The sequence below is a fragment of the Lissotriton helveticus genome, chromosome 7, assembly GCF_964261635.1.
Source record: "Lissotriton helveticus chromosome 7, aLisHel1.1, whole genome shotgun sequence".
NCBI lineage: Eukaryota > Metazoa > Chordata > Amphibia > Caudata > Salamandridae > Lissotriton > Lissotriton helveticus.
The window spans coordinates 1,696,784,046-1,696,809,550 of record NC_136068.1 but is presented as its reverse complement, the minus strand read 5'-3'; the positions used below and the strand labels follow the sequence as shown (position 1 = coordinate 1,696,809,550).

At 42.3% G+C, this 25,505-nt stretch overlaps 1 protein-coding gene across 1 annotated transcript in view; it reads left to right on the top strand.

Moving 5' to 3' along the window:
* LOC144769643 (IgGFc-binding protein-like) overlaps positions 1–25,505 on the top strand; it is a 388,460-nt gene that overhangs the window by 80,549 nt on the left and 282,406 nt on the right. The window contains exons 7-11 of the mRNA XM_078653819.1: positions 6,032–6,599; positions 7,596–8,194; positions 19,650–20,229; positions 23,525–23,724; positions 23,823–23,964. Of these exons, the coding sequence (XP_078509945.1) occupies positions 6,032–6,599; positions 7,596–8,194; positions 19,650–20,229; positions 23,525–23,724; positions 23,823–23,964 (2,089 nt within the window). The remainder of the gene's footprint in view (positions 1–6,031; positions 6,600–7,595; positions 8,195–19,649; positions 20,230–23,524; positions 23,725–23,822; positions 23,965–25,505) is intronic.

Sequence of the window (25,505 nt, the reverse complement as noted above, 5' to 3'; positions counted from 1 at the left end):
TATAAAAAAAATCCTGCCTTTCCTGCCGGAAAGTGCCGGCAAAACACTGGTTAGTTCCCTTGTATTGTCGACCCTGGATTACTGCAATGCACTGTTTCTAGGTGCCCAGGAGAGAGTGCTTTGGAAAATGCAGGCCATTCAGAATTCCGCTGCCAGGCTTCTAGGGCGCATCCCCAAACATCACTCGGCCGCATCCACTATAAGACAGCTGCACTGGCTGCCAGTAAGAAGGAGAGTCATGTTTAAGTCCCTCTGCCTGGTTTACAAGGCTTTGAACAACGTGGGACCGGCGTTCTTTGTCCAAAACCTTATTCCTTACCGTCCTTCAAGAACGCTACGTTCATCCTCCCAGCATGACCTAGTGGTACCCCGAACCAAACTTGTTTCTTGGGGGGACAGAAGATTCATGGTAGCCGCACCCAAATTGTGGAATACTCTACCTGAGTCGATCAGAACCAGCCCGTCCCTCTGGATCTTCCGCAAGCAATTAAAAACATGGCTCTTCAACCAATGATCTCCTGTCTGATGAGGCTCAACACATTGCAGTAACTCTAGCGCCGAGATGCCCATGGGCCTTCGTTCGCGCTCTATAAATGTTTTTATAAATAAATAAATAAATAAATTCAGCATGGTTTCCTCATTCAAGCTCTGTTAGATGCAATACATTTACCGACAGCTATCGTTATCATGAAGTGCAAGGCACATACGAAAGTCACTGACGTCATTTCCCAAGGTAACGATCTAGCAGATCGAACAGCCAAGCTTACAGCTCAGACTTCAGACATTCCAGCTAACACGACACAGACACTCACTCCAGATCAGACTACTTGTATGACTGTTAAGGACCCTACACAAGATGTCATAGACATACAGTTACATGCTACTCCCGAAGAAATCAAGAAATGGTCCGAACAAGGAGGGGTCCAGACAGATCAAGGATGGTTGACGAAGGGAAAAGCCACATGGTTTCTCCCCGACTCTATGGTTCAAGTCATTATCAATACCGCACATAGCCCAGCACATCTAGGAGAAAAAGCTATGTTAGACAGTATTCAGAACCTTTGGTTCAACAAGCATTTACGAGCTGCAGCTAAGCAGAAAGTCCGTACCTGTATGATATGTTGTCAGTTCAATCCAGGTAAAAGTGTCCCGGTGGAACAAGGTGGATTCCAACCTCCTGACCACCCTTTTGAGGTCCTCCAGATGGATTATATTCAGATGGAGCGATGTCGAGGTTTCAAGTATGTCCTCGTAGTTGTATGCGCTTTGTCCAGGTGGACAGAAGCATATCCAGTTCCAGATTACACAGCTGCGACCACTGCCAGGCAGTTGGTTCGTGAGTTCTTTCCCCGCTATGGACTCCCTAGGGTCGTGTATTCAGATAACGGCCAGCCATTCTCATCCGAACTCATGAAACATGTTTCCCTTCTGTTAGGGTACCAGTGGAAGTTCCATTGTGTACGCCATCCTGAAGCAGCCGGTCTCGTAGAGAGACATAATCAGACTTTGAAAATCCGAATTGCTAAAGTTTGTAAAGAAAAAGGTGTAGACTGGCTAGTAGCTCTGCCAGTCGCTCTATTCTATATGAGAATGGTTGCGCTTTCCAGATCAGGTCTGTCCCCTTATGAGGTCGTATTCGGCCGCCCTCCAAACATGTGGGGTACACCTAGACCCCGAAGTATTACAGACGTTTCCAGTAATATGCTGACAGATTACCTAGCTTCCTTGATGTCTGCCCTACATTCTTGTCGTTCACAGGTTGCCGCCGCATTTCCAGACAACACCGAGGTGAAACCGCATGAAGTCGTTCCTGGTGAACACGTATTGGTCCGAAATTTTGATCGTTCAAGTCCGCTGGAGCCCCGTTGGAAGGAGCCTCGCATGGTGTTGTTAACAACAAGGACGGCCGTGAAACTTGAAGGCAGGAAGGGGTGGGTCCACCTCAGCCATATTAAAAAATTCCATGGATTACGAGAAAAGACATTTGCTAAGGACTGCCTTATTCCTAAAGACTGCCTAAAAACAGACTCTGAACTCAAGCCTCCCCTGTTAGAGAAAACTCCGCAGCAGGAGTATAAAGCCAAGTTAAGGTCTAGTAAAATAAGTCAGCCAGTTTAATTGTCTAAGTCCCTCTCAGGTGAAACGGTTAGACAGGTTCCTGACATGTATGAGACAGACCCACATAGTGAGAGAGTTAGTCAAAACTCTAAGAGATGTATTATTGTTCTATTCTTCTTGTTATTTTTGAGTCTTATGGTTACCTGCACAAGTTATGCTTTATATTTATGTTTTCCAATTTCACATGTACATATGTTTTCTAATGCTACAGTAGAGCACACATTTAGTGATCTGCCTCCTCACGAGCTATCCTATCGTCTTGCTATGCGAAATAACACATTCATCCGAATGTTGCACTATTCACACCAGACCAGCAATGCCACTAATTGTTGGGTGTGTGGTCGACTCCCCCCTTTCCAGACACCGAAGGGAGTTCTGCCACTCTTTCCTTATCCGTTTTCACATAATGGTTCGTGTGGAGCATGGTCCACGTTAACGTCATCATCTAATGATATGTCCTTTCTGAATCGAACATGTTTCCCAGACAAGCAAGGTCTTTCCCATAGAACAGGGTTAGATCTAGAAAATGAAGTGTATGATTTAGGTAATTATTCCTCGAATTTCATGGTCTTGAATGTTCAGTCCGATACTACTCCAGATTTACCTGCTATTTCAGTACCACCAGTCAAAGGCGAATTATGTATCAGAAAGAATGGTTCCGCACATGTAGGACATAGTGATTGTACTACTACTGTCGAGTATAGTGACAGTGGGAAATCTATTTTCAAAGCCTCACGTCATTCTTATTTTGTTTGTGGTCAGACCGCATATGTTCGTCTGCCCCTCGATTGGGATGGAACATGTTATATTGCCTTCCTACTGCCACCAGTTTTTCTAGCCCCATCTGATTATCACAGAAACACACATCTAGTACACGTCAGACATCGAAGGGAGATCGAGTCCCCAATTGTCGATCAAACTGAAACTGCTCTAGAACAATATCAAGACTTCAATAAAGGTTTCTTTTTCTTTATAGGACCTGTCCAGAATAGTAAGTTAATACGTAGGTTAACCAGAACCCTTGAAGCAGTAGTGAATGAGACTACTTCTGCTCTAGGTAACTTAACTGAAGAGCAATCTGCTATGAGATTTGTCGTGCTCCAAAATCGTCTCGTTCTTGACGTCATACTGGCCGATAGAGGAGGAGCATGTAGAGTCATCGGATCTAGTTGCTGCATTTTCATTCCTAATAACGCGCCGTCTGTTTATTCAGCTATAACCAGACTTCATAAAATCGCCCATCAGTTACACCAGAATCCAGGCACCTGGACATGGTCCGGTTGGCTCTGGAGTATCATATCTGCTTGGGGATGGAAAGTATTGTCATCCCTGGGTATAGCAGTAATGATCATTTTCAGTTGCTGCCTCTGTATACAATGTGGCCCTGCGATTTGCGGCATGTGTGCTACCTCTTGTATTCCTAGTCCTAAGTCCCGTTCCAAGACAATTCAAGACGAGCAAATGATGCTATATGAACAGATAGATGGTATCATGGATATTGATGTTTCCTGATGGAAACGTAGGGCACAAGGAGGGAATGTGGAAAAGTAAATTTTGCCATGTTGTATGTGCCTACGTGTTCCCCATATTATGCTATATGTGCATGATCGATATGCATGTATCCCCCTATGATCGATTAAAAACGCAATTATAGTTGTGTCCAACTCTAGTATGCCAGTTTCCAGTTCTCGTGAAAACATCGAGTATTAGGCCTATGTAAACCTATGTTGCCACGTTTTACAGTGTGCACGTTAATTCATTGAACTGTCCCCGTTTCTAGGCCTCAAAAAGGGCCCGGACATCAGATTCAAGCTCCAGTTTCCTGAACCCACTCCGAGGAGCGATACAGCCCCCACCTGCATCCCTGACCCTTCACTTACTTCCTGCCTCACAGTGCCCGGCCCGGCCTGGCTCTGCCTGCCAGTCTGCCAAGAGTATGTTATGTTTCCAGTTATCAGTCCAGCCCTCCTTCTCTGCATTCCTAAACTACTGAATCGCATCAATAGTTTCCGTCATGGTCTAGCCTTCCTGTCTCCATGTAAGAGAAATACTGTATTAATATTCATAGAATATTCCTCGCACAAGCAATACATGTAGAATTATGCATGCACCAGTCTTAGTGTCCAGTAGCCTTTGCCCTGATAACTTTTTTGATCCTATCAATATGTACTCCAAACACCAGATACTAGATATGCCTTAGGTACATGTCGCTCTGACACTCCAGACTTTAGTCTCCTCTTCTAGCGCAGAAGTCATAGCCCCCAGTTCTCCCTGGTAACACGTCATTGCCCGTTTGCGCGCACCACTAGGTTGAAGGTCCCAGCTGCTCAGGTAGCCCCCTCCATGTTTCCGCCCCGTTTATGACACTTCTGTTACGTTTGCATCACATGTCTATGTATACGCCTTGTACACGCCTTTTGTTACTCCCATTCTGTCCTTATCTTTCGCGACTGCTACAAAAAAACGCCTACTGCTACGCCTACTGTACTGAATGTAATGTAATTGTTTTAGTATATATATACTGTGTACTGTTACTGAAAGCTGCCCATGCCATCCCTTCCATTCCCATTTTCCCTGGCAGCTGCCATCCCGTGCTATTACAGGCTGTCTTGTTCCTGTCCCTTATGCCTGATTAAAGCCTGTAGACTCAAGATACCTCGAATCCTGTCTCTTATTTATTGAGCTATCTGTTTTATTCATTATTCAAAAATAGTACCGGTAATTAATTATTTATTTACCACAGCACAGTTAATGTTCGTAGCGGGTGGGCTTCGCTTTATGTGCTTGACTGTAGGCTCACCTCCGGCCTGCTGGCCATGTTCAACCCGGCGGGTGGGCTCCGTAGGGGTCTCCGCTTTCCGGGGCACTCCGTCGTGGTTGATGCGGGCGGGCACCGCTTGTCTCTCACTTCACCCCCAGGCAGGGGGCAGCTCACGATGTGCTCACGAGGTGCGGGGTCGGCTCCCGGTCACCTCCTCTGTCGTGTCGGCCCGGGGCTTAGCTCACGCCTCGCGGGCCTCTGCAGGGGGGTGCCCTCTAGGCGGGCAGCTCTCTCCCCCTTTTCCCAGGATGCTTGGCAGTGGCACACACGGGCTTCACTACCGACCTCGTCGCCATTGTAAAAATGGGGCCCTAGACCCGCATGGTGTAAATAAGTGTAACACGGACACCAGCTTAGGGGATAGTAATTCTGGCCTCGAGCACGTGCGCTCGGGTTCTTTTATTAGCAGCGTTACCTGACCCAGTGACGTCTGTGGTGGGTGGGTGCACAGTGTATGTTTACACTGGAGAACAACGAGACTGTGTCCTGGCAGGACACTACAGACGGGTCAGATACGTTTGTTGAAAGCACTGTTAAAGGGGCTTTATCACAAGTGAGCTCACTTTCATCTAGATAATCATGATTATATGGTACATACTGACTCCTGGAACAGTTTAATGGTTGTGTGGTCTACTTCAATCACTAGTGAATAATGTGTATTCTCCAACAGCGTCAGACAGAGTGGGTTATTATCCACAATGCTTGTTGATTATGCATTTTCAAATGCTTTGGGAATCCAGAGAGCAGTATATCAAATATTACAAACGAGAAAGGGTGCATAAGAAAAATGCTGACTATTTAGGCATGAAGGGAGCAGAGAGTTGCTGCTGAACGCAAGAAAGCAGGTTTCTAACCTGGCAAGAGGTGGAAGTGGGAATGACCCTAGATCATGACAGAAGATCTCTGATAGGAAGAATGGGCTGAATTCTAGAGTTTTGAATATCCCGCAATGCCTTTTGCTACCCAGATTGCAAAGTAACAACAGGTGGGGAGGTTTCTGTGCACTACTATATCCTCTCAGCTACTCTATGTATATTGTTGGCACTTTGAATAGATGTTAACAGCAATTTACATTCTGGTTTCTCTTTACAGCTGAATGGTTTGTTAATCAACCTACCCTACAGAATCAACAATGGCAAGCTCTCAATTCATAAGCAAGGAGGTCATTGTTATGTGCAAACTAACTTTGGTCTACTCGTCACCTACGACTGGAAGTCCTATGTTTCAGTTAAAATCCCAAGCACGTATGCGGGTGCCGTGTGCGGTCTCTGTGGTGACTTCGACGGAGACAGAAGCAAAGAGCTGACCATGAAGAACAACATCTTAACAACAGATGCAACCGCCTTTGGTAAGAGCTGGAAGGTCAGGGATGTCCGCGGCTGCTCCGAAGCTGACATGGCTGACTGTCCTGATCTGCCATTGATGGAGACGGAGCAGAGAGAGAAGAAAAAAGAGTGCTTTGTCCTGGTGGATCCTGCTGGCCCATTCCGGGAGTGCCACGCTGTCATTGACCCACAGGGTGCTTTCAAAGACTGTGTGTATGACGCTTGCTTCTACAAAGGGCGTCAGGACATTATTTGCCAGGTCATCGCTAGCTATGCTGCGGCTTGCCAGGATGCTGGAATTAAAGTGTATGCTTGGAGGGCTGCCAAGTTCTGCAGTGAGTATATTCACAATTTACAGAAAGATAGTTAGGATATCCTTTCAAAATAGACGGTGTGCTGCAATAAATGGCAGTGAGTGTACATAAATTGACATTCCCTCAGAAAAAAAGGTCAACAGCAGAATCCCAAATTCTCGAATTGAGGGAGATTCATATATTAAGGACGTCTCTGATGCCCTTCAGATTTCTGCAATACTCGACCAGACATTGTAGCCTGTTACGTTAGCACTGTGTCAGCCTAAAATGAATAATCCTCTGTACTTGTCACAGGGAGGACGACAGTGGTCACAGCTTACTCTAAACGGTTCCTTTTTTTAACAGTGTCTGAATCTTTACCTTAGGGTGCTATCTCAGGGGAGGACAAGATATAACATTTCTAAGTGGTTTCGCATAAACGCTGAAGATGAGATACAGGGGCTCAGGTGTATGGAATTTTTTGGGGGTCAAGAGAGATGAAACATAGAGAAAAAGAACAGGGGACAAACTAGGTTAATGGAGTGTAATGGGACAGCAAAGAGGATAGGACAAAAGACTACAACTATGAAGTAAAGATTGAAAATGGTGGAAATGTTGGAAAAGTCACTGAGTGAGTAAAGTAAAAACAGTAATTCAAACGGAAATATAAACTGTAGTAACTCAAAGAAGCACATGTGTAGAAGACAATGTTACTTCCTTGTAGAAATGAAGCTCCTGGAGTCATGTTGTGATATGGATCCATCAAGAGACAAAATATGTCACATTATTTTTTGATGTAAGATGATTAGAGTAGAGCATGTTATTTTATTTTGACTTCTTTTTTGAAATCAGTAGTATCTTACCCACAACTGTGAAAGTTGCAATCAATGAAACATCTGTCTTCTTTCAACTATCCACACTCTTCTGAGTCAGACTGCGGATCCACACACATAATTGCAACTAGGCAATGATGTAAGGAAGGCATAGTTTCTTGTGCCAGTCTTTGCTAATGGGTGCTCTGTTCTCTCTTAATTTTAGGTCCTGTATGTGGTAAGAACAGTCACTACGAGGTGTGTCCCAATGGCTGCCCCACCACCTGCTCCAGCTACACTCGCCGAGTGGGATGTAATGCAAACTGCAAGGAAGGCTGTGTGTGTGACGATAGTTTTGTACTCAGCGGTGGAGACTGTGTATCCCTTTCTCAGTGTGGATGTGACTACAACAGTTTCTACTACAAGCTTGGAGAGGTCTTCTACCCCAATAGGCAGTGTTCCATTCAGTGCACCTGTAAGGCAGGTGGAAGTGTGGAATGTAAACCATTATCTTGCAAAGCCAATGAGGAGTGTAAGATAATCAATGGCATCCTGCAGTGCCATCCCATTGGCCCGGCTCAGTGCTCTGCAGCTGGTGATACTCATTATCAAAGCTTTGATGGTCTGGCATTTGACTTCCAATCAACCTGCACATACACCTTCTCAAGAACCACTGCCCTCAAAAATAACTTGATCCCCTTCGAAATCAGCATTGAAAATGAAAAGTATGGGAACGGCAAAGTGGCAGTGAACGGCAAAGTGGTTGTGCTTGTTGTCTATGGATACATCCTCAAGCTCATGCAGAACAAGAAAGGCATCGTCAGGGTAAGCCAGGGTAATGATTACTCGCTCCAGGGTAACACAACCCTAATAATCTTATGATTCAGACCTAATTGGGGATTAAGACAAGTTTTAAGCCAGAAAACCACCGGGGCCAGCCTTAACCTGTCTGCCACATAACCAACACCTATCTCCTGGTGAAGTACAAAATTAGGAGTGGATTGGGGGACGGACAAGAGTGTATGTAAAAGCTTATTTTCAGCTGTCTGTATCCCCTCCATTGACTTGTAGCCCCAGATGGCTGTATCATATAATTCAATGACTATACATTTAGACCTATAAATATTGAGCACGGTGTCTATTGGTTTGGCCCCCAGTCGCTGCGTAAATCCAGTCACAGCGGCCGCTGACCTTGCCATCGCATTTACTTGTACTTTCTGTTGTGGAACCCACAAACCCCTCTCATCAAAAAGTACCCCTAAATAAGTAAAGGGAATCACCCTGGTCAGTTCTGCGCCTTCGCAGTAAAACGTTTTAGATTTTTTTATGTTACTGGCCCAATGTCATTATGTGTGATTTGGATCACTGACATTATATCGACCACAAAAATATCGAGATACAAAAATATCGAGGAGAAAATATCGAGGGACAAAATATCGACTGCCTATCTTCAAACAGGTAAATACTAAAATATCGACTCCAAAATATCGAGTTACAAAAATATAGACTGTCAAAATATCGATTTTTTTAAATGTCTTTAAATTAAGTTAGAACTAATATAATAATAAATATATTTAATATAAACTTAGTAAAAATTATTAAATAAATGTAATATTAATAAATAATTAATATAAATACAAAAAATTATACCACAAAAATAATACATATATATATAAAAACATAATAATAAATAAACATATATAATATTTTTACCGTAACATAGCAAAATGGTTAAAATGTATTGTTACAACTCTAGTGAGTTCAACTGTAGCAAAAGCGTTGGATAGTGTAGGAGTAAAATTTACTATTCCCACTCCAGTGGGTGCAACAGTAGGGAAAGCGCTGGATAGCGTAGGGGTTAAAATTACTATTCCCACTCCAGTGGGTGCAACAGTAGGGAAAGCGTTGGATAGCGTAGGGGTAAAAATTACTATTCCAACTCCAATGAGTGTAACAGTAGGGAAAGCGTTGGATAGCGTAGGGGTAAGAATTACTATTCCCACTCCAGTGTGAGCAACAGTAGGGAAAGCGTTGGATAGCGTAGGGGTAACAATTACTATTCCCACTCCAGTGGGTGCAACAGTAGGGAAAGCGTTGGATAGCGTAGGGGTTAAAATGACTATTCCCACTCCAGTGGGTGCAACAGTAGGGAAAGCGCTGAATAGCATAGGGGTTAAAATTACTATTCCCACTCCAGTGAGTGCAACAGTAGGGAAAGCGCTGGATAGCTTAGGGGTTTTTATTACTATTCCCACTCCAGTGGGTGCAACAGTAGGGAAAGCACAGAATAGCGTAGGGGTTAAAATTACTATTCCCACTCCAGTGGGTGCAGCAGTAGGGAAAGCGCTGGATAGCGTAGGGGTAAAGATTACTATTCCCACTCCAGTGGGTGCAACAGTAGGGAAAGCGCTGGATAGCGTAGGGGTTAAAATTACTATTCCCACTCCAGTGGGTACAACAGTAGGGAAAGCGCTGGATAGCGTAGGGGTAAAGATTACTATTCCCACTCCAGTGGGTGCAACAGTAGGGAAAACGCTGGATAGCGTACGGTTTAAAATTACTATCCCCACTCCAGAGGGTGCAACAGTAGGGAAAGCGCTGGATAGCGTAGGGGTTAAAATTACTATCCCCACTCCAGTGGGAGCAACAGTAGAGAAAGCTTTGGATAGAGTAGGGGTAAAAATTACTATTCCCACTCCAGTGGGTGCAACAGTAGGGAAAACGCTAGATAGCGTAGGGGTAAAGATTACTATTCCCACTCCAGGGGGTGCAACAGTAGGGAAAGCGCTGGATAGCGTAGGGGTTAAAATTACTATTCCCACTCCAGTGGGTGCAACAGTAGGGAAAGCGCTGGATAGCGTAGGGATTAAAATTACTATTCCCACTCCAGTGGGCCCAACAGTAGGGAAAGCGCTGGATAGAGTAGGGGTTAAAATTACTATTCCCACTCCAGTGGGTGCAACAGTAGGGAAAGCGCTGGATAGGGTAGGGGTTAAAAGTACTATTCCCACTCCAGTGGGTGGAACAGTAGGGAAAGCGCTGGATAGCGTAGGGGTTAAAATTACTATTCCCACTCCAGTGGGTGCAACAGTAGGGAAAGCGTTGGATAGCGTTGGGGGTTAAAAATTACTATTCCAACTCCAATGAGTGCAACAGTAGGGAAAGCGTTGGATAGCGTAGGGGTAACAATTACTATTCCCACTCCAGTGTGAGCAACAGTAGGGAAAGCGTTGGATAGCGTAGGGGTAACAATTACTATTCCCACTCCAGTGGGTGCAACAGTACGGAAAGTGTTGGATAGCGTAGGGGTTAAAATGACTATTCCCACTCCAGTGGGTGCAACAGTAGGGAAAGCGCTGAATAGCATAGGGGTTAAAATTACTATTCCCACTCCAGTGAGTGCAACAGTAGGGAAAGCGCTGGATAGCTTAGGGGTTTTTATTACTATTCCCACTCCAGTGGGTGCAACAGTAGGGAAAGCACAGAATAGCGTAGGGGTTAAAATTACTATTCCCACTCCAGTGGGTGCAGCAGTAGGGAAAGCGCTGGATAGCGTAGGGGTAAAGATTACTATTCCCACTCCAGTGGGTGCAACAGTAGGGAAAGCGCTGGATAGCGTAGGGGTTAAAATTACTATTCCCACTCCAGTGGGTACAACAGTAGGGAAAGCGCTGGATAGCGTAGGGGTAAAGATTACTATTCCCACTCCAGTGGGTGCAACAGTAGGGACAACGCTGGATAGCGTACGGTTTAAAATTACTATCCCCTCTCCAGAGGGTGCAACAGTAGGGAAAGCGCTGGGTAGCGTAGGGGTTAAAATTACTATCCCCACTCCAGTGGGAGCAACAGTAGAGAAAGCGTTGGATAGAGTAGGGGTAAAAATTACTATTCCCACTCCAGTGGGTGCAACAGTAGGGAAAACGCTAGATAGCGTAGGGGTAAAGATTACTATTCCCACTCCAGGGGGTGCAACAGTAGGGAAAGCGCTGGATAGCGTAGGGGTTAAAATTACTATTCCCACTCCAGTGAGTGCAACAGTAGGGAAAGCGCTGGATAGCTTAGGGGTTTTTATTACTATTCCCACTCCAGTGGGTGCAACAGTAGGGAAAGCACAGAATAGCGTAGGGGTTAAAATTACTATTCCCACTCCAGTGGGTGCAGCAGTAGGGAAAGCGCTGGATAGCGTAGGGGTAAAGATTACTATTCCCACTCCAGTGGGTGCAACAGTAGGGAAAGCGCTGGATAGCGTAGGGATTAAAATTACTATTCCCACTCCAGTGGGCGCAACAGTAGGGAAAGCGCTGGATAGAGTAGGGGTTAAAATTACTATTCCCACTCCAGTGGGTGCAACAGTAAGGAAAGCGCTGGATAGGGTAGGGGTTAAAATTACTATTCCCACTCCAGTGGGTGGAACAGTAGGGAAAGCGCTGGATAGCGTAGGGGTATAGATTACTATTCCCACTCCAGTGGGTGCAACAGTAGGGAAAGCGCTGGATAGCGTAGGGGTTAAAATGACTATTCCCACTCCAATGGGTGCAACAGTAGGGAAAGCGCTGGATAGCGTAGGGATTAAATTTACTATTTCCACTCCAGTGGTTGCAACAGTAGGAAAACGATGGATAGCATAGGGGTAAAAATTACTAGGAAAAAAAATCATAAATAAATATAATTAATAGAAATATTATTACCAATTAAATTTAATTTCCAATACCAATTACTTTTATTTACCAATTACATTGTATTTAATGGACAATTATTAATTAATTAACAATTTTAATTAATTAACATAATTAATTAATTATTATTAAATTACTTACCACCCTATCCCCCTATAAACTCACAACCCACTACAGAAATTAAATTACTAAATATTAATTATCAATCAATTAAATATTTATAATTAATTACCAATTATATTTTAATTGATTACCAATTAATAATTAATTAACAATTATTATTAATTTACATAATTAATTAATTAAAATTAAATTACTTCCCACCCTATTCCCCTATAAACCCACAACCCGCTACAAAAAATAATTTAGTAGAAATTAATGATTTATCAATTATTCAATTATTATTATTTACCAATTACATTTTAATTATTTACCAATTAATAATTATTTAACAATTATCATTATTTTACATATTTAATTAATTATATTTAAATTACTTCCCACCCTATTCCCCTATAAAACCACAACCCGCTACAGAAAATATTGTATGAAAAATTGATTATTTATCAATTAATCAATTATTATTAATTACCAATTATATTTTAATTAATTAACAATTAATAATTAATTAACAATTACTATTATATTACAGATTTAATTAATTATATTTAAATTACTTCCCACCCTATTCCCCTATAAACCCACAACCCGCTACAGATTTATATTACACAATTATTACAAATTATTAAAAACGTACCTTATTTTCGATATTTTTGTTGTCTATATTCTATCTAGTCGATAATATGTCTAGTCTATATTTTTGATTCAATATTTTGGCTATTAATATCGATATTAATCTATATTTTTGTAGTCTATATTATGTCTGGTCGATATTTTGTCTAGTCTATATTTTTACCTCGATATTATGTCCAGTCGATATTTTTGCATCAATATTATGTCTGTTTACCATGTGATTTAGCTATATTAAACACTAGATCCAGAGATTTCATGTAGTTACCAAAGTAATCTAGAAGGCTCTAGACCCTATAGCTGTGCAGGCTAATAAGACTGCGGCATCCCCACATAGGAGCACAGGAATAGACCTGTCCCCTACTCACGGTATGTCCCAACTAGCCATATCTAAAAACTTGCCTAAATTATTAATATATAGGGTAACAAGTAGTGATGCTAAAATAAAGCCTTGGTGAGTGCCTCTACCAGATGTAAAGTGCCTTGTGCATTTTCCGTCTTGGTTAACCCTTACCCTTGCGGTGAGATCACTGTGTAGGTCAGCCAGGAAGTGGACTAAACTTGGATCGATGCCCATGTCTAGCAGGATAAGCCAAAGCTTGGATCTGTTTACCAAGTCAAAAGCTGACGAAAGATCCATAAATGCCAGCTGTAATGTCCCCACTTTAGCTATAGTATATTTACCAGCTAATAAATATAGATTTAGACACAGGAAATCCTCTTTAAAATCGATTTTTAACAAGCTAAATATTAGCACATGCAGACAAGCTGTGATTAGATGGATGGAGGGCTCATCAAACATTCTGTCTTGTCAAGATGTAAAATATTTTGCCCAAATCAGGAAACTACTCCGACAAGCAGATCAAGCGAATATGAACAATGGTTGGAAAAAAAACGTGATTATAGGTCGTTCGAATATTTAAGGTCATAAAACACCAAGAATTTTGAAGCCATTGTAACTGGTTGGTTGGTTTAAATTGGAAGTTTTTCATCTATCAGCGCTGGCAGCAAATCCCCAACTATGAGTAAATTGCGGTTTGTGATAATGACTTTTTTTATGTTAGTGGAATGCAAAAAGACATTTTCTGCCCTTAGTTAAACCACCTTATATTTAAAAATGTTATCATGTACCAATGATGCTTTTTTATGTGATAGCACGGTTTTATTGTGAAACTTGTTTTATGCAATTTTGTAATGATTTTAAATATTCACGCAATAAACTACTACTACTACTACTACTACTAGATTTAGACACCGATACAGAGTACCCCTACCACTTCTAAAGCCATATTGAAAATTAGTTAAAATTTCATTCTCATCCAGCCAATCCATTAGTTTGGTTAAAATCACTCTCCCTAAAATTATAACTGCAGAGTCTATTAGTGATATCAGCCTGTAGCAAAGTGGGTCCCCCCTCTGTCCCTTTTTGAAAACCGGAATAATGGTAGAAGATGCCCATGATGACGGGAAACGCTGACTACTTGACACATTAAAAACATTAGTCACTATTTTGGCCCAGAAGGATGGGTTTTGTTTATATAAGTCCGCCAGGACACCGTCAGGGCCTTATTACTTGTCATTTGCGTAATTGCCCTCCTAAGTTCACAAATAGCTAATACTTCCAAGCTGTCAGTTGCATCATATATAGCTTCAAAATGAAAAATCAATTGATCTTCTGTAATATTACATTCAACGGGCCGTTCCCTAACCCAGTAAAAAAGGTTTGTTAACAAAGGCCCAGAATCTAGAACTACCTTTTATAACCTCTACTGATAATAAAGCATTCCAAGAGTCTTCTTTAATTTCCTTTTTCAGTGTGGATAGGCCAAGCTTGTACTCCTTTCTTAACCTAGCTACATAGTCTCGGATTCGTGGGGCCCTTTTCAATTCTGCTATCAATTTTCAGTGTTCTTCAGAGCAGTTACTATTAAATCAACTCTCTCCTATAGTATGCCTTGGTCTTATTGGTAAGGTAAGGTCTGATGCTACCTGCGCACAAATGCCTTTGAAGGCAAAAAGAGCCCACTGCCCCTTTTTGAATTTATCAAGACAAGTTGCAAGTTTGTCCTCAGAGTTCACACAGAGGTCCTGGAAAAAGAGGTACGGGAGTACTTTGGCCCATTTTACCCTCCGTCCCTGATCAGAAGTTTTCAAACAGGTTTCAGCCCCTAACCTTTCCGATTTCCCCTTTATGCCACAGCCTCTGCCCAACACAAGGATAACCGGGTTATTGTTGCTGAAATGAGACCACTTGGAGGTTACTTAAGGTAGGAGGGTAGGGGAAATAAATATAAATCTAGGATAGGGTTCCTTCCTACGAATCATCTCCTCAATGTCAATAAAGCTCGGTTCAAAAAGATCTACAGCAGTCAGGAGCTCCACCAAACATTCCCTATGCTGTGTGTGATCAAAATGTGGCATTGGGGAATTAACCAGCCCTAAAAAATATTTTCTCTGACAATTCAAATCACATACATGAATATTAAAATCGTCCATAATTATGATTGACTAATAAGTGGTTTGCTTCAATCGATACACCTCTAAAAAACATTTCAATGTAAGTAAATGTTTATTTAGAAAGCTACTTTTTCCTGAATTATAAAAATTGACAAACAACATTTTAGTTGAGTTGTAAGCAGTAAATTCAATTGTCAGACAATTGTGAGAACCCACATCCACCATCCTATGAGCCCCTGACAGTTTAAGTGAAAATAGCATTAAAAGACCCCCCTCTTGCTCTGCCTGACGGGGATTGTTGCGCAGGGCCACTGTATGATTTGTACCCGTCCACCCATAAATTGTTTTCCATATCCCAGGTCTCCTGTAGCCCAACTATATCATAAGCTTTTAACAAATTAAGCCACCAGAGATCCTCTTTTTTGCTTCTCAAACCTGCAATATTCCAACTAATATTATTGCAGTTAGGAATATTAATCTTACTAGAGCCTGCCCTTTAATATGATCACAGGTATTTCTCTGATGACAGCCAGACGGTACCAATCAATCATTTTCATCTAAAAAAGATAAGGGGAGGAATCTATTTGGACAGATTAAACTATTTTCTTCTGCGTTCCTCTCAGGGAACCCAATTGTCACCTTTGGGTCACATACTAAACTCCGATGGGACATAGCAGGAAAAGTCTCCCTAGTTTTTAAATGGGGAGTGGGACGATTTCCGCTATCAAAATAGGGCCAAAGCCCCCGAGAAGATCCACCTAGTGACTATACTCCCTTAAAGGGTGGGTAGAAAATACCCAGTGGCAACGCCCTAATGCCACCCTGACCCTTCTTGGGTCCAGCATTAAATATCCACCCGCAATGTCTGCACTGTCAAAATTAATGACATTACAGTCGCCTTCTATCTGTTTAGGTTTGGGGCTAACCCACCCCACTCGTCTAGCCATGATAATGTGTGAGGTAACATTGAGCCTATTGTTGGAGTGTTGGTCACACCAATATTTGGTTTTACGTAGCAACTCCATAGTGGATGCCCGGCTATGCTCTCTCAGAGGGGGAACCCCTGTAAGTGTGGCAACTAGGGGAGTGGCTTCTGGGGCCAATGGAGTCTTCTGTTGTTAATCCCATTTATAGCCCCATTGATACCGTGATGCCTGCTCTGAACCAGAGCCTTATCATTTGACAGAAGACCTCTAGGTTGCTCAGTGCTGCAACACGTATTGACCCCTGCCTGATTCCCTACAGGTGTGTCTAAATTAGTTACAGAGTTAGATTCAGAGCTATTCTTTGGTAAATTTTGATTTTGAATTATACAGCCCTCCACCATCCTATCTCCTATGGGCTGCATTTGTGCCCGGTAAGTGGGGTTACAATTAGAGAGATCACATTCTTTTTTGAGCCCTGGGTTTCCAAACATTCTAATTTTACCTTAATACCCTCTAGGGAGTTAAACAGATTAGCAGTTACTTTAGCAATGTTGGAGAGAATGGGCTCCAACCGTGAATTGAAAATATCCACCATCACTTTCCTCACTGCTGACTGAACACATGAGTCCAAATCTCCAACCTGATTATGGGTCACGTCCGCAGATAAATGTCCAGGTTTGGTAAGCCTATTTTTCCCCTTCTTTTTCCCTGGGTTGGACGGATGGGCCTTCTGCCGGGATGCATTCCCTCTAGGAGCCTCATCATCTGCCACACCATCAGCACCCCTTGCCGGTATATCACAAAATAAAGTGTGTGTCCCCCCCCTGTTCCCTGCTCAATTATCTGCACTCTCGGCTCAATGGGAACAGCATGTTTAGATTACTTTTTACTCCCAGGCATGTCGGGACTTAAACCCAACTCAACCTCTGCGTTATGGATTTCCTTATTCAGGGCCCCCACCGTGGAGGTCAGGTAAGATATGATGGAGGCAGAGTTCCTAGGCACCTTCACTCTTGCACTCCCCTGGTCCTGACTACATGAAGTGTAGTCCTGCGCTCTCCCTGTCCCGGTCTCCGGACCTCCTTCAACTCGGGCCCCCAACGGAGTGAAGACAACAGATGGTGGCAAAAGAGGTCTCATTTTGATGTGAACTTTGGCAGAAATCCCCAGTATAGCACCTAGTAGGGTAAGAAGGTTTCTGTAAGAATCCTTGCATTACTTTGGTAGCTTGGCACAGGTAGCGGGCTACCCTCAGTGAAAATTCATATGTTGTATTTCACTGCACCAAAAATAAACATTAAAGCTAACAAATCAGGTCAAAACACCAAACCAATTTTGTAGTAACGTATAAAATGAATATACGATTAAATACCGCATTCTTTATCTCCGCGGGGAATCACAACGCGATCGTTATCACGACCGTGTTGTGATTCCGCATTCCATTACTCCGCAAGTCGTAACAACGACTTGCGGAGGGTGGGCGCTGGAAGTTGGAATAGTATAATTTACTATTCCAACTCCCATCTTTGCGGACACTAGGGAAGGTGTTGGATTTTAAATCCAACACCTCCCCCCTCCCCGCCGCAAGTCGTTGTTCCGACTTGCGGAGTAATGGTATGCGGAATCACAACGCTGTCATGATAAAGACCGCGTTGTGATTCCCCGCGGAGATAAAGTTTTGTTGTTACTGTATAAAATATAATGATTAAATCAACATCAAAATGACAACATTTGCTTAAGGTATTCATTTTCAAAGGAACAGTAAAGTGTCCACAAGGAACAATAGGAAACCTGAAACCTAAAAGTTAATGTTATCCTATGGATTAAGGGAACCAAGTCTTGGCCACCTTTTCAGACTCACCATGAGGGAGCGAGGGTTGGGTGAAGACTATTGGTTCGCCCTGGTCAATAGTTTTACCTTCTAACTTAGGGCCTGCTTTTGAGTGAGGAAGGGGCCAGTAGTGCTTAGTCAGGGAACACTACTGGACTACCTTCCACTATATATTGAGATCTCCACTAGCCCTGTAAAGATCTCTCTGCCTTCAAAGGAGTCACCACCTTGGAGGTTCCTGTGGAGTCACTGAAAGGTTGCTGAGTGGCCACCCTCTCATACACCACTATGGCCACTTGTCTGTTGCCTTCCTCTTCACCATTAGAGAGGGGTGGGTAAGTATGTCTCTGGGCAGACCTTGTTGAAAGGTCATTCTTTAACACGTGTGAGATAGCACAAAGCCAGCGCTGTCTTTGGGTGGCCTCACAACGTCACCTCTGCCTATCTTCTAAGTATAGAGTTCAGCAGCCTGGCAGTACATCCTCTTAATCAAACTCCCTAATCTTCCTGATGGCCCTACCAAAGCCTTGAGCTCTATTGTCTCTGGCACAGTGATAATTGTGGGGGATTGCATGCCTCGTCTTATTCTTTGTGGTTAGAGAAAAAACTAATTAAAAGTCACTGCAGGAAGCTCTACGGGACAAACTCGTTCTGAGTCGGGTTCATTGAGCAGCAAAGTTTAACAATGTTCCCAAAACTGCTTCTAATATTTGTACTTAAAATCTAAGGTTGCCAATGAGTTAGATTTTCCTTTAATAAAATATCACACGAATGGGTCACAGGACAGCTCGTGATGCACTGCACAGTCGGCTGTTTAGTTGGCGTCTTAAACACTAAACAGGCTTTTCCAATGTACAACTGACACATACCTAAGTAGTATAATCTCTTTGACGTCCCTGTTACCGCTGACACATCCAAGCAACAGAAACGTCATGCGGTCATTTTGCAGCTCGGCCTCAAACACCTCAAGGTTCCCTTACAACTGACTTATTTAATGATATAGTTGACCCTAAACATGTAAAATCAGGCTGGCATATATTCTAACCCTGAAGCTTTGTTTACAGTGTTAGAGGGCTCCATCTAAGCCAATTTCCAATGTTTGTTACCTAGTATGTGTATGGCATAGGGCAACGCTGCATGCAATAATGGGTTTTTGACTGTGAGACATTTGCTCAGACCGCAAACATTTACATTAATGAACTTAAATTGAATGCAAATATATTAATAAGTGTTTCACAACCAATTGCTAATTTGAAGGCAATGTCGGTTTGCTTAAAAGCTTTTCTCTGCCATGTGGTTGCAAAAACTGGCAGCAAATTTGGTGCACAAAATGAACAATGTACCTGCAATCAAAATTCTCATACTGATCATAACCTTCCGTTGTCACACTCATAATTATAAATTATAGGTGCAAAAGCTGGGCTATTAGAGGATAGTTTGACCTCATATATAACACAAACTCCTATGGCAAGTGATAGAGTCCCGGTACCTCAGATCTTGCAGTTAAATGCTTCTGGTGTACGTGCTTTTGATGTCTTAGAGTTTTGCTGGCTGTTAGTCAAGATGAGAAACAAAAAAGTGATCCCAAATGTAGTAATATCAAACAAAACTAATAACGTGGCCTGTTCTCTTTTGGTTAGGTTGACAGAATCAATAACAACCTTCCTCTGACACTCAATGATGGAAATATTAGGGTCTATCAGCATGGAATCCAAAGCATTGTGGAAACTGACTTCGGCCTAGTGGTCAGCTATGACCTGGTTTACCATGTTGTGGTCACTGTTCCTGGACACTACAAAGGTCAACTCGAAGGCTTGTGCGGTAATTATAACGGGAACACGAAAGATGAGTTCATGCTGCCCTCCAAGACTCTGGCTCCAGATGCCACCAAGTTTGGCACAGGATGGAGAGTCAGAATTGCAGGTGTGAAATGTAATGAAGTCTGTGGCGGAAGTGGCAATGCCTGCCCTGTCTGTCCAGATGCAAAAAAGAACATCTTCAAGCAGGATAATTACTGCGGCTTCTTGAAGCTAGGCAGCGGTCCACTAAGCGCCTGCTACGCCACCATCAACCCAGATGTATACTACAACAACTGCATGTTTGACCTGTGTGAGGGCAATGGTGACCAGAATGTTCTGTGCCACAGCATCCAAAGTTATGTAGCTGCTTGCCAGGCTGCCGGCATCACCATCCAGCCCTGGAGAAGTGACTCTTTCTGCCGTAAGTTTAATTACCCTAAGATGTCCACACTTATGATCTGCCACATCTTAAACCCCTCCCTGTTAACAATATGTTGTTTCTAAGATATGTTCACAGCTAATTTGGTATTAATGTTTTCTGCTCTTATCAGGCTTCCTGTTTGGGATTCTGCCTCTTCATTTTATTCTTGCCTTTTTCTGTGACTCCAGCTACGTTTCAGTTTCAATTCTTGCACTCTGTCCACTTCACTCTTTCCAGGGTTTTGTTGCATCACACCTCGTTTCCCGGCTAGGTCTCTTTGTATAACGCATTGTTAATACTTTCTCACATTCTCCCACAGCAATTCTTCAACCTCTTTCTCTCCATAGTTTACTTCTCGGACTCGTATGTGATCACTTTCTCACTCTCCTCTTCCTATTTCTCTAACTTTCTCCTTGTCAAGCTCTGTCTTTGTTCTCTTTGTTTACCTCTCTTTCCCTCTATTCCCTTCTACCTTTCTATTTCTCTTTCTCTTTCTTGCTTTCTTTCCATCCTTCTCACTCACTCAACGTCTGTTACTATCCTAACTCTCGTTCAATATTGACCCTCTCTCCCATGCTCTTTGCCTTCTAAATGTCTCTCCTCCACTCTATCTCATATTGCAGCTTTCTTATTTCTCTTGCTTCCTACTTTTTCCTCAGCATGATTGCCTACTATTTCACTAAACAATTCAACTTTTGGTCTCATAGAACTGATGTTTTTCTCTATCCATTTCCTCACCACATAACCAATTTTTTTCTCAATTTTTCCTTGTAACCCATTTTATTGTCGCAGTGTTCCCATGGAAAGACCCATTTTCCTTGTCTCTGTTCCTCTACATTACTTATTTCTTGGTATTGATATATAGTTGGACGGTAAAGTAACCCTTTGCTTTCTAGGGGGGGAAATACTAAACAACAGAAGAGAATTCACCAACATATTCATCCACCATACTGTCCTCATTGACACATAGAGCCTGTAGAGGATTCCCTTCCAAATGTGGTATTTTCTCCAAAGATCACAGGATTTTCCATTACCTCCCAACTCCAAATCACGCCTTTTTTCCAGTTCCTCCCACCACTTAGCTGATTTCCATGCCTCAGATACCTTATCATATAACTCAATTGTTTTGTCTTCAGTTTCCATCATATAGTTAACTTTTTTATACCCGGTTCCCACCACAATACCCAATGCCTGAATTCCATTTTTACTCCACGCTGCTTGTTTCCATGCATCTAATCCGTCGCCACATAATTTTTTTTTTTTTTTTTTATTTGCAAACTGATGAGAGAAACATAACGAAAATACATTAAATGAAGTACAAAGTATACATTGCACGATCTTTACAAAAACAAATTATCAGTTTCCCGTTTCAGGCACATTTCAGAAAAATCAATACTTATATGATACGGATTTTAAAACATTTTAAGCATAGCCAAGCTCAGGGCCGTCAATAAAGTCACCCCATATTTTTTCGACTTTCATTCGTGAACGAGTTCCTCTCAAGTTAGCTAACCCAAATTCCATGGAACGAGTTTCGTTGACTAATGACCACCATTCCCAGATATTGGGGGGTTTGGGGCAGATCCAGGCTCTAGCCAATGTGAGTTTGGCGCAGGACATAAGGATTGTTGTCAGGGCAGGTTGTGATATACCAGAAGGATATAGGTCGAGTAATATACTTGATGGAGTAAGCGTGGGAAGAAATATTTTTTTAATTTTTAAAATTTTGGTTAGTTCCCCCCAGAAGTCTTTTAACATTGGGCAAGAGAACAGCATGTGTTCTAAATCTGCTGCATAAGCAAGGCACTTAGGACATTTAGTGCGATCTCCTTGAGTATCGTTAAGGGACCACTTTGAGATCTTTTCCGGCGTATAATATAGCATACAGACTGTGCGGAACTGTTGTAGTCTCAAGCTAGATGAACGTACAGCGTTGTTTATATTAGCTAAAGAGCATTTGATTTGTTGAGACGTTATATTTAAACCAGTTTTGTTGCTCCATTTTTGAGCTAATTGTAAACAGTCATCGATTTTAGCTGCACAGAAATGTTTATATGCCTCGCTTATCACAGATTTATTTTTGTTAGAGTATAGGCTGTCCCAAATGTCAGAATCTACGATATTAAGTAGTTTTTTCTTTCTGATTAAAAAATCATGTATTTGTATATACTTAAATCTCATATTTTCCGTCAAGTTATACAAAGTTTGTAAAGTATGAAACGGTAAGAATCCTTGTGCCCCATATAAATCCCCGAGAGTGTTAATGCCAAGTGTTGACCATCTTTGGGTCGTTCCATCACTAAATATTCCCGGGAGGCCCGGATTGTCCCAAAGTGGTAATTTCGGGTGGTAAAAGGACGTTTTAAAGTAAGTCAAGATCTTGTTCCATATCCTAATGATGTCTTTAGCGGTCTTGAATTTCACCCGTTTAAAGTAGTTAGGGTCGTTAACTCGCAGTAAAAACATGTTGGCTTCTGCTTTTAGCATAAATGCATGAAAAAAGAATGTTTTTTCTTTATGGAGTAAAGATCGAAGGCGCCTAATAAACGACGACCAGAAATATAATTTCAGGTCAGGAAAGTCTAAGCCACCTTTGTCTGTGTTGTTTTTAAGATGGTAATCCGTCGCCACATAACACATTTCTTCATCATGATTTATATAGCTGGCTAGTAATGAAGCATCTTCCAATTTCTGGAGCAAGTGTTAAATTATCTGGTAGAACTTTCTCCACCACTTCCTATTTAGCACTTCATCCAGAAAGTGTGGAACGTTCTATTACCACCTCCATTTAATTAATGATGCTTGCTTCGAGTCTCCCAAAATAAAGATTTTTTTTCTCCATTCCCCATCATATATTGTTTTGTTTCTAGTCTTCCCCCATAGACAATTTCTTCATTTCATTTGTCTCCATTTAACGACTTTTAACCTGTTATTCCTCCACATAGCTCACTTCACCATTCCCTGAGAGCCAAAGACATGAGCTTTCGCTAGACTGTAATGAAATCCAGAGATTTACAGGTAGATGATGCATCTGACTGGCCAGAAGACTGGGGCAGGTTGAATCATGTTAGATGCTTAAAACTTCCAAATTTCCACTAGTGAGGAGTCTTTGTTTCCATAGATGCCAGCCAAGCTCTGGTGCACAAAGTATGTCAGTACCTAACCGTTTAAAGTCACCCAGTAAGTCAAAATCCCTGCTGCCTATCGGTTTGCATTCTTCCTCAATGTCTCGCTTAGACACTAATGCTTGTCAGAAATCCATGCATCATGCATGTTGCCTGATTTCTTATTCCAGCTCTACGTTGTCCATCAAACAGCCAGTATGCAATATGTGCGGATATCTGTTCCATATCTTGTGCCGGAATCACAGACATGCCTCAGTGCCCAACAACTTGTGCGGAGGGCTGTGAATGCAATGATGGATTTTTCTCCGATGGCAAGGGATGTGTCTCCATGGACAAGTGCGGCTGCTTCGAGAATGGGAAATACTACAATGTACGTTGATTTGCTACTCCATAGACCTGCTATCCTTGTCAACAATGTGTGTGAGGGTAATTGAGTGTATTGTAACATTCTCTACCGCCATTTTACAGCCTGATGAAACAGTTCTATCTGCGGACTGCAAGCAAGCCTGCACTTGCCTCACCACAACTGGCCTTGTCTGTGAAGATTTCCACTGCGCTGGTGATGAGAAGTGCTCTATCAAAGACGGGATCGCAGGATGTGTCAACAAAGGTAAATGCAATGCAAGTCTTGTGTTCTTAGAGTGCTGTATTCATGTGCTCTCGCTTGAGCTAGCCGCTTGTAATTCTTCAGTGGGTGGCACTTGATGATCTTGCTCTGTATGATAAATCCAGTTAGGGGTCGTGGGCTACGTGCTATATGAAGTTATTTCGCCCAATTTTGTCTATCACTGCTGGACTTGGAACAAAAAGCAGCCCTGACAATTTTTTTTAGACAGCGCCATATTGCATGCAGTGAGTGCAGCGAGCAAACCTGACCTTTGTAAAAAGTTTTTTTTGGGGGGGGGGGGTCCTCCCCAAACCAAATTTTTGAAAAAATTTGCAAATATGGTGCGATTTGTTCTTCATATTTCCTTGTGGAACATTGTCCAATCATTGGATAGATGGAGACTGGAGACAGGGCTGCCGGATGGTGGGGAATGGGTGGATGAACTAAAGAATGAATGCCAATTGATAAAAACTTTTAGCGCCATGGAGCAAATGATCGTGGTGCACTGATCAAGGGTGGGTGATCTGATTTTCAGTTTAGCTTCTGCATTAAAATTACACCCTCCCAAACACTCCCTGGCTTTTTAACCTTTAGGGTGTCTCCTGTTTGTGTCTGTTTTTTATGGTGTTATGTTCTTTTTTTCACTGAGCTGCCCAAACAAAGCGCCGGGACACTCTTTTTGAGTAGCCGTGCGCTATAGAAATAAAATTTAACATAACATAACATAACATAACACTACTACCACTAATTCTTATGAAACATGGATAGCCCAGATGTATTTAATAAAATGTGCTTATTTAGCATCTCAAGGCCTCAAAGAAATAAACACAATGCATTCAGCTTTGATCTAAAACTGGGCAGAGAACCATGTAGCGACTGAACCGCACAATGTGTTCATATCTAATATTTAAGTATTGTGACAATATTGTGAAAGGGTAGCAGCTCACTAATATTACTGCAAATAATCTCTGTGAAACCCTCCCATTTCTCATATATGAGGTCCTGTTTTGATCTAAAAGAAACTTTTTTATGGATGTGGCATAAAACAAACACATTTATCGGCAAAATGCCTGTAATACTCTCAATCATCACCCACATTAAAAATAAATGAAGGGAAAGCTGTTTTTAAAACAATCTGTTTAAGAATTATTCAAGATCATCAGGGAACGACTCTCTGCAGAACAGAGCTGGCTATATCAGGGGGCCCCCTGAAAGGCTGTGGCTCTGGGCCAGAGCCCACTTTGCCCATGCCTTAAAACGCCTCTGCCTAGAGTTTCGTGCTACGGTCTGGTAAGTCACTCTGACCCGTCCCAGACTTGTGCAAACGAAGAGAGAGTGCGAGAAGCAGAATTCAATTCCTTTGATTTTTACTCTCGGTGTCTCATACAAAGGATAGAATTATTTTTTTTGTAAATCAGGAAAAGATTTTGTACTCCTGGAGCCCCTGACACCAAGACTGAAGCCAGTCCGTCAACATATGGTCTACTCTCGGGGCTCACCACTCCTGGGGGCTCATTTATGAGCCCTTGTGTCACTTTTACGCC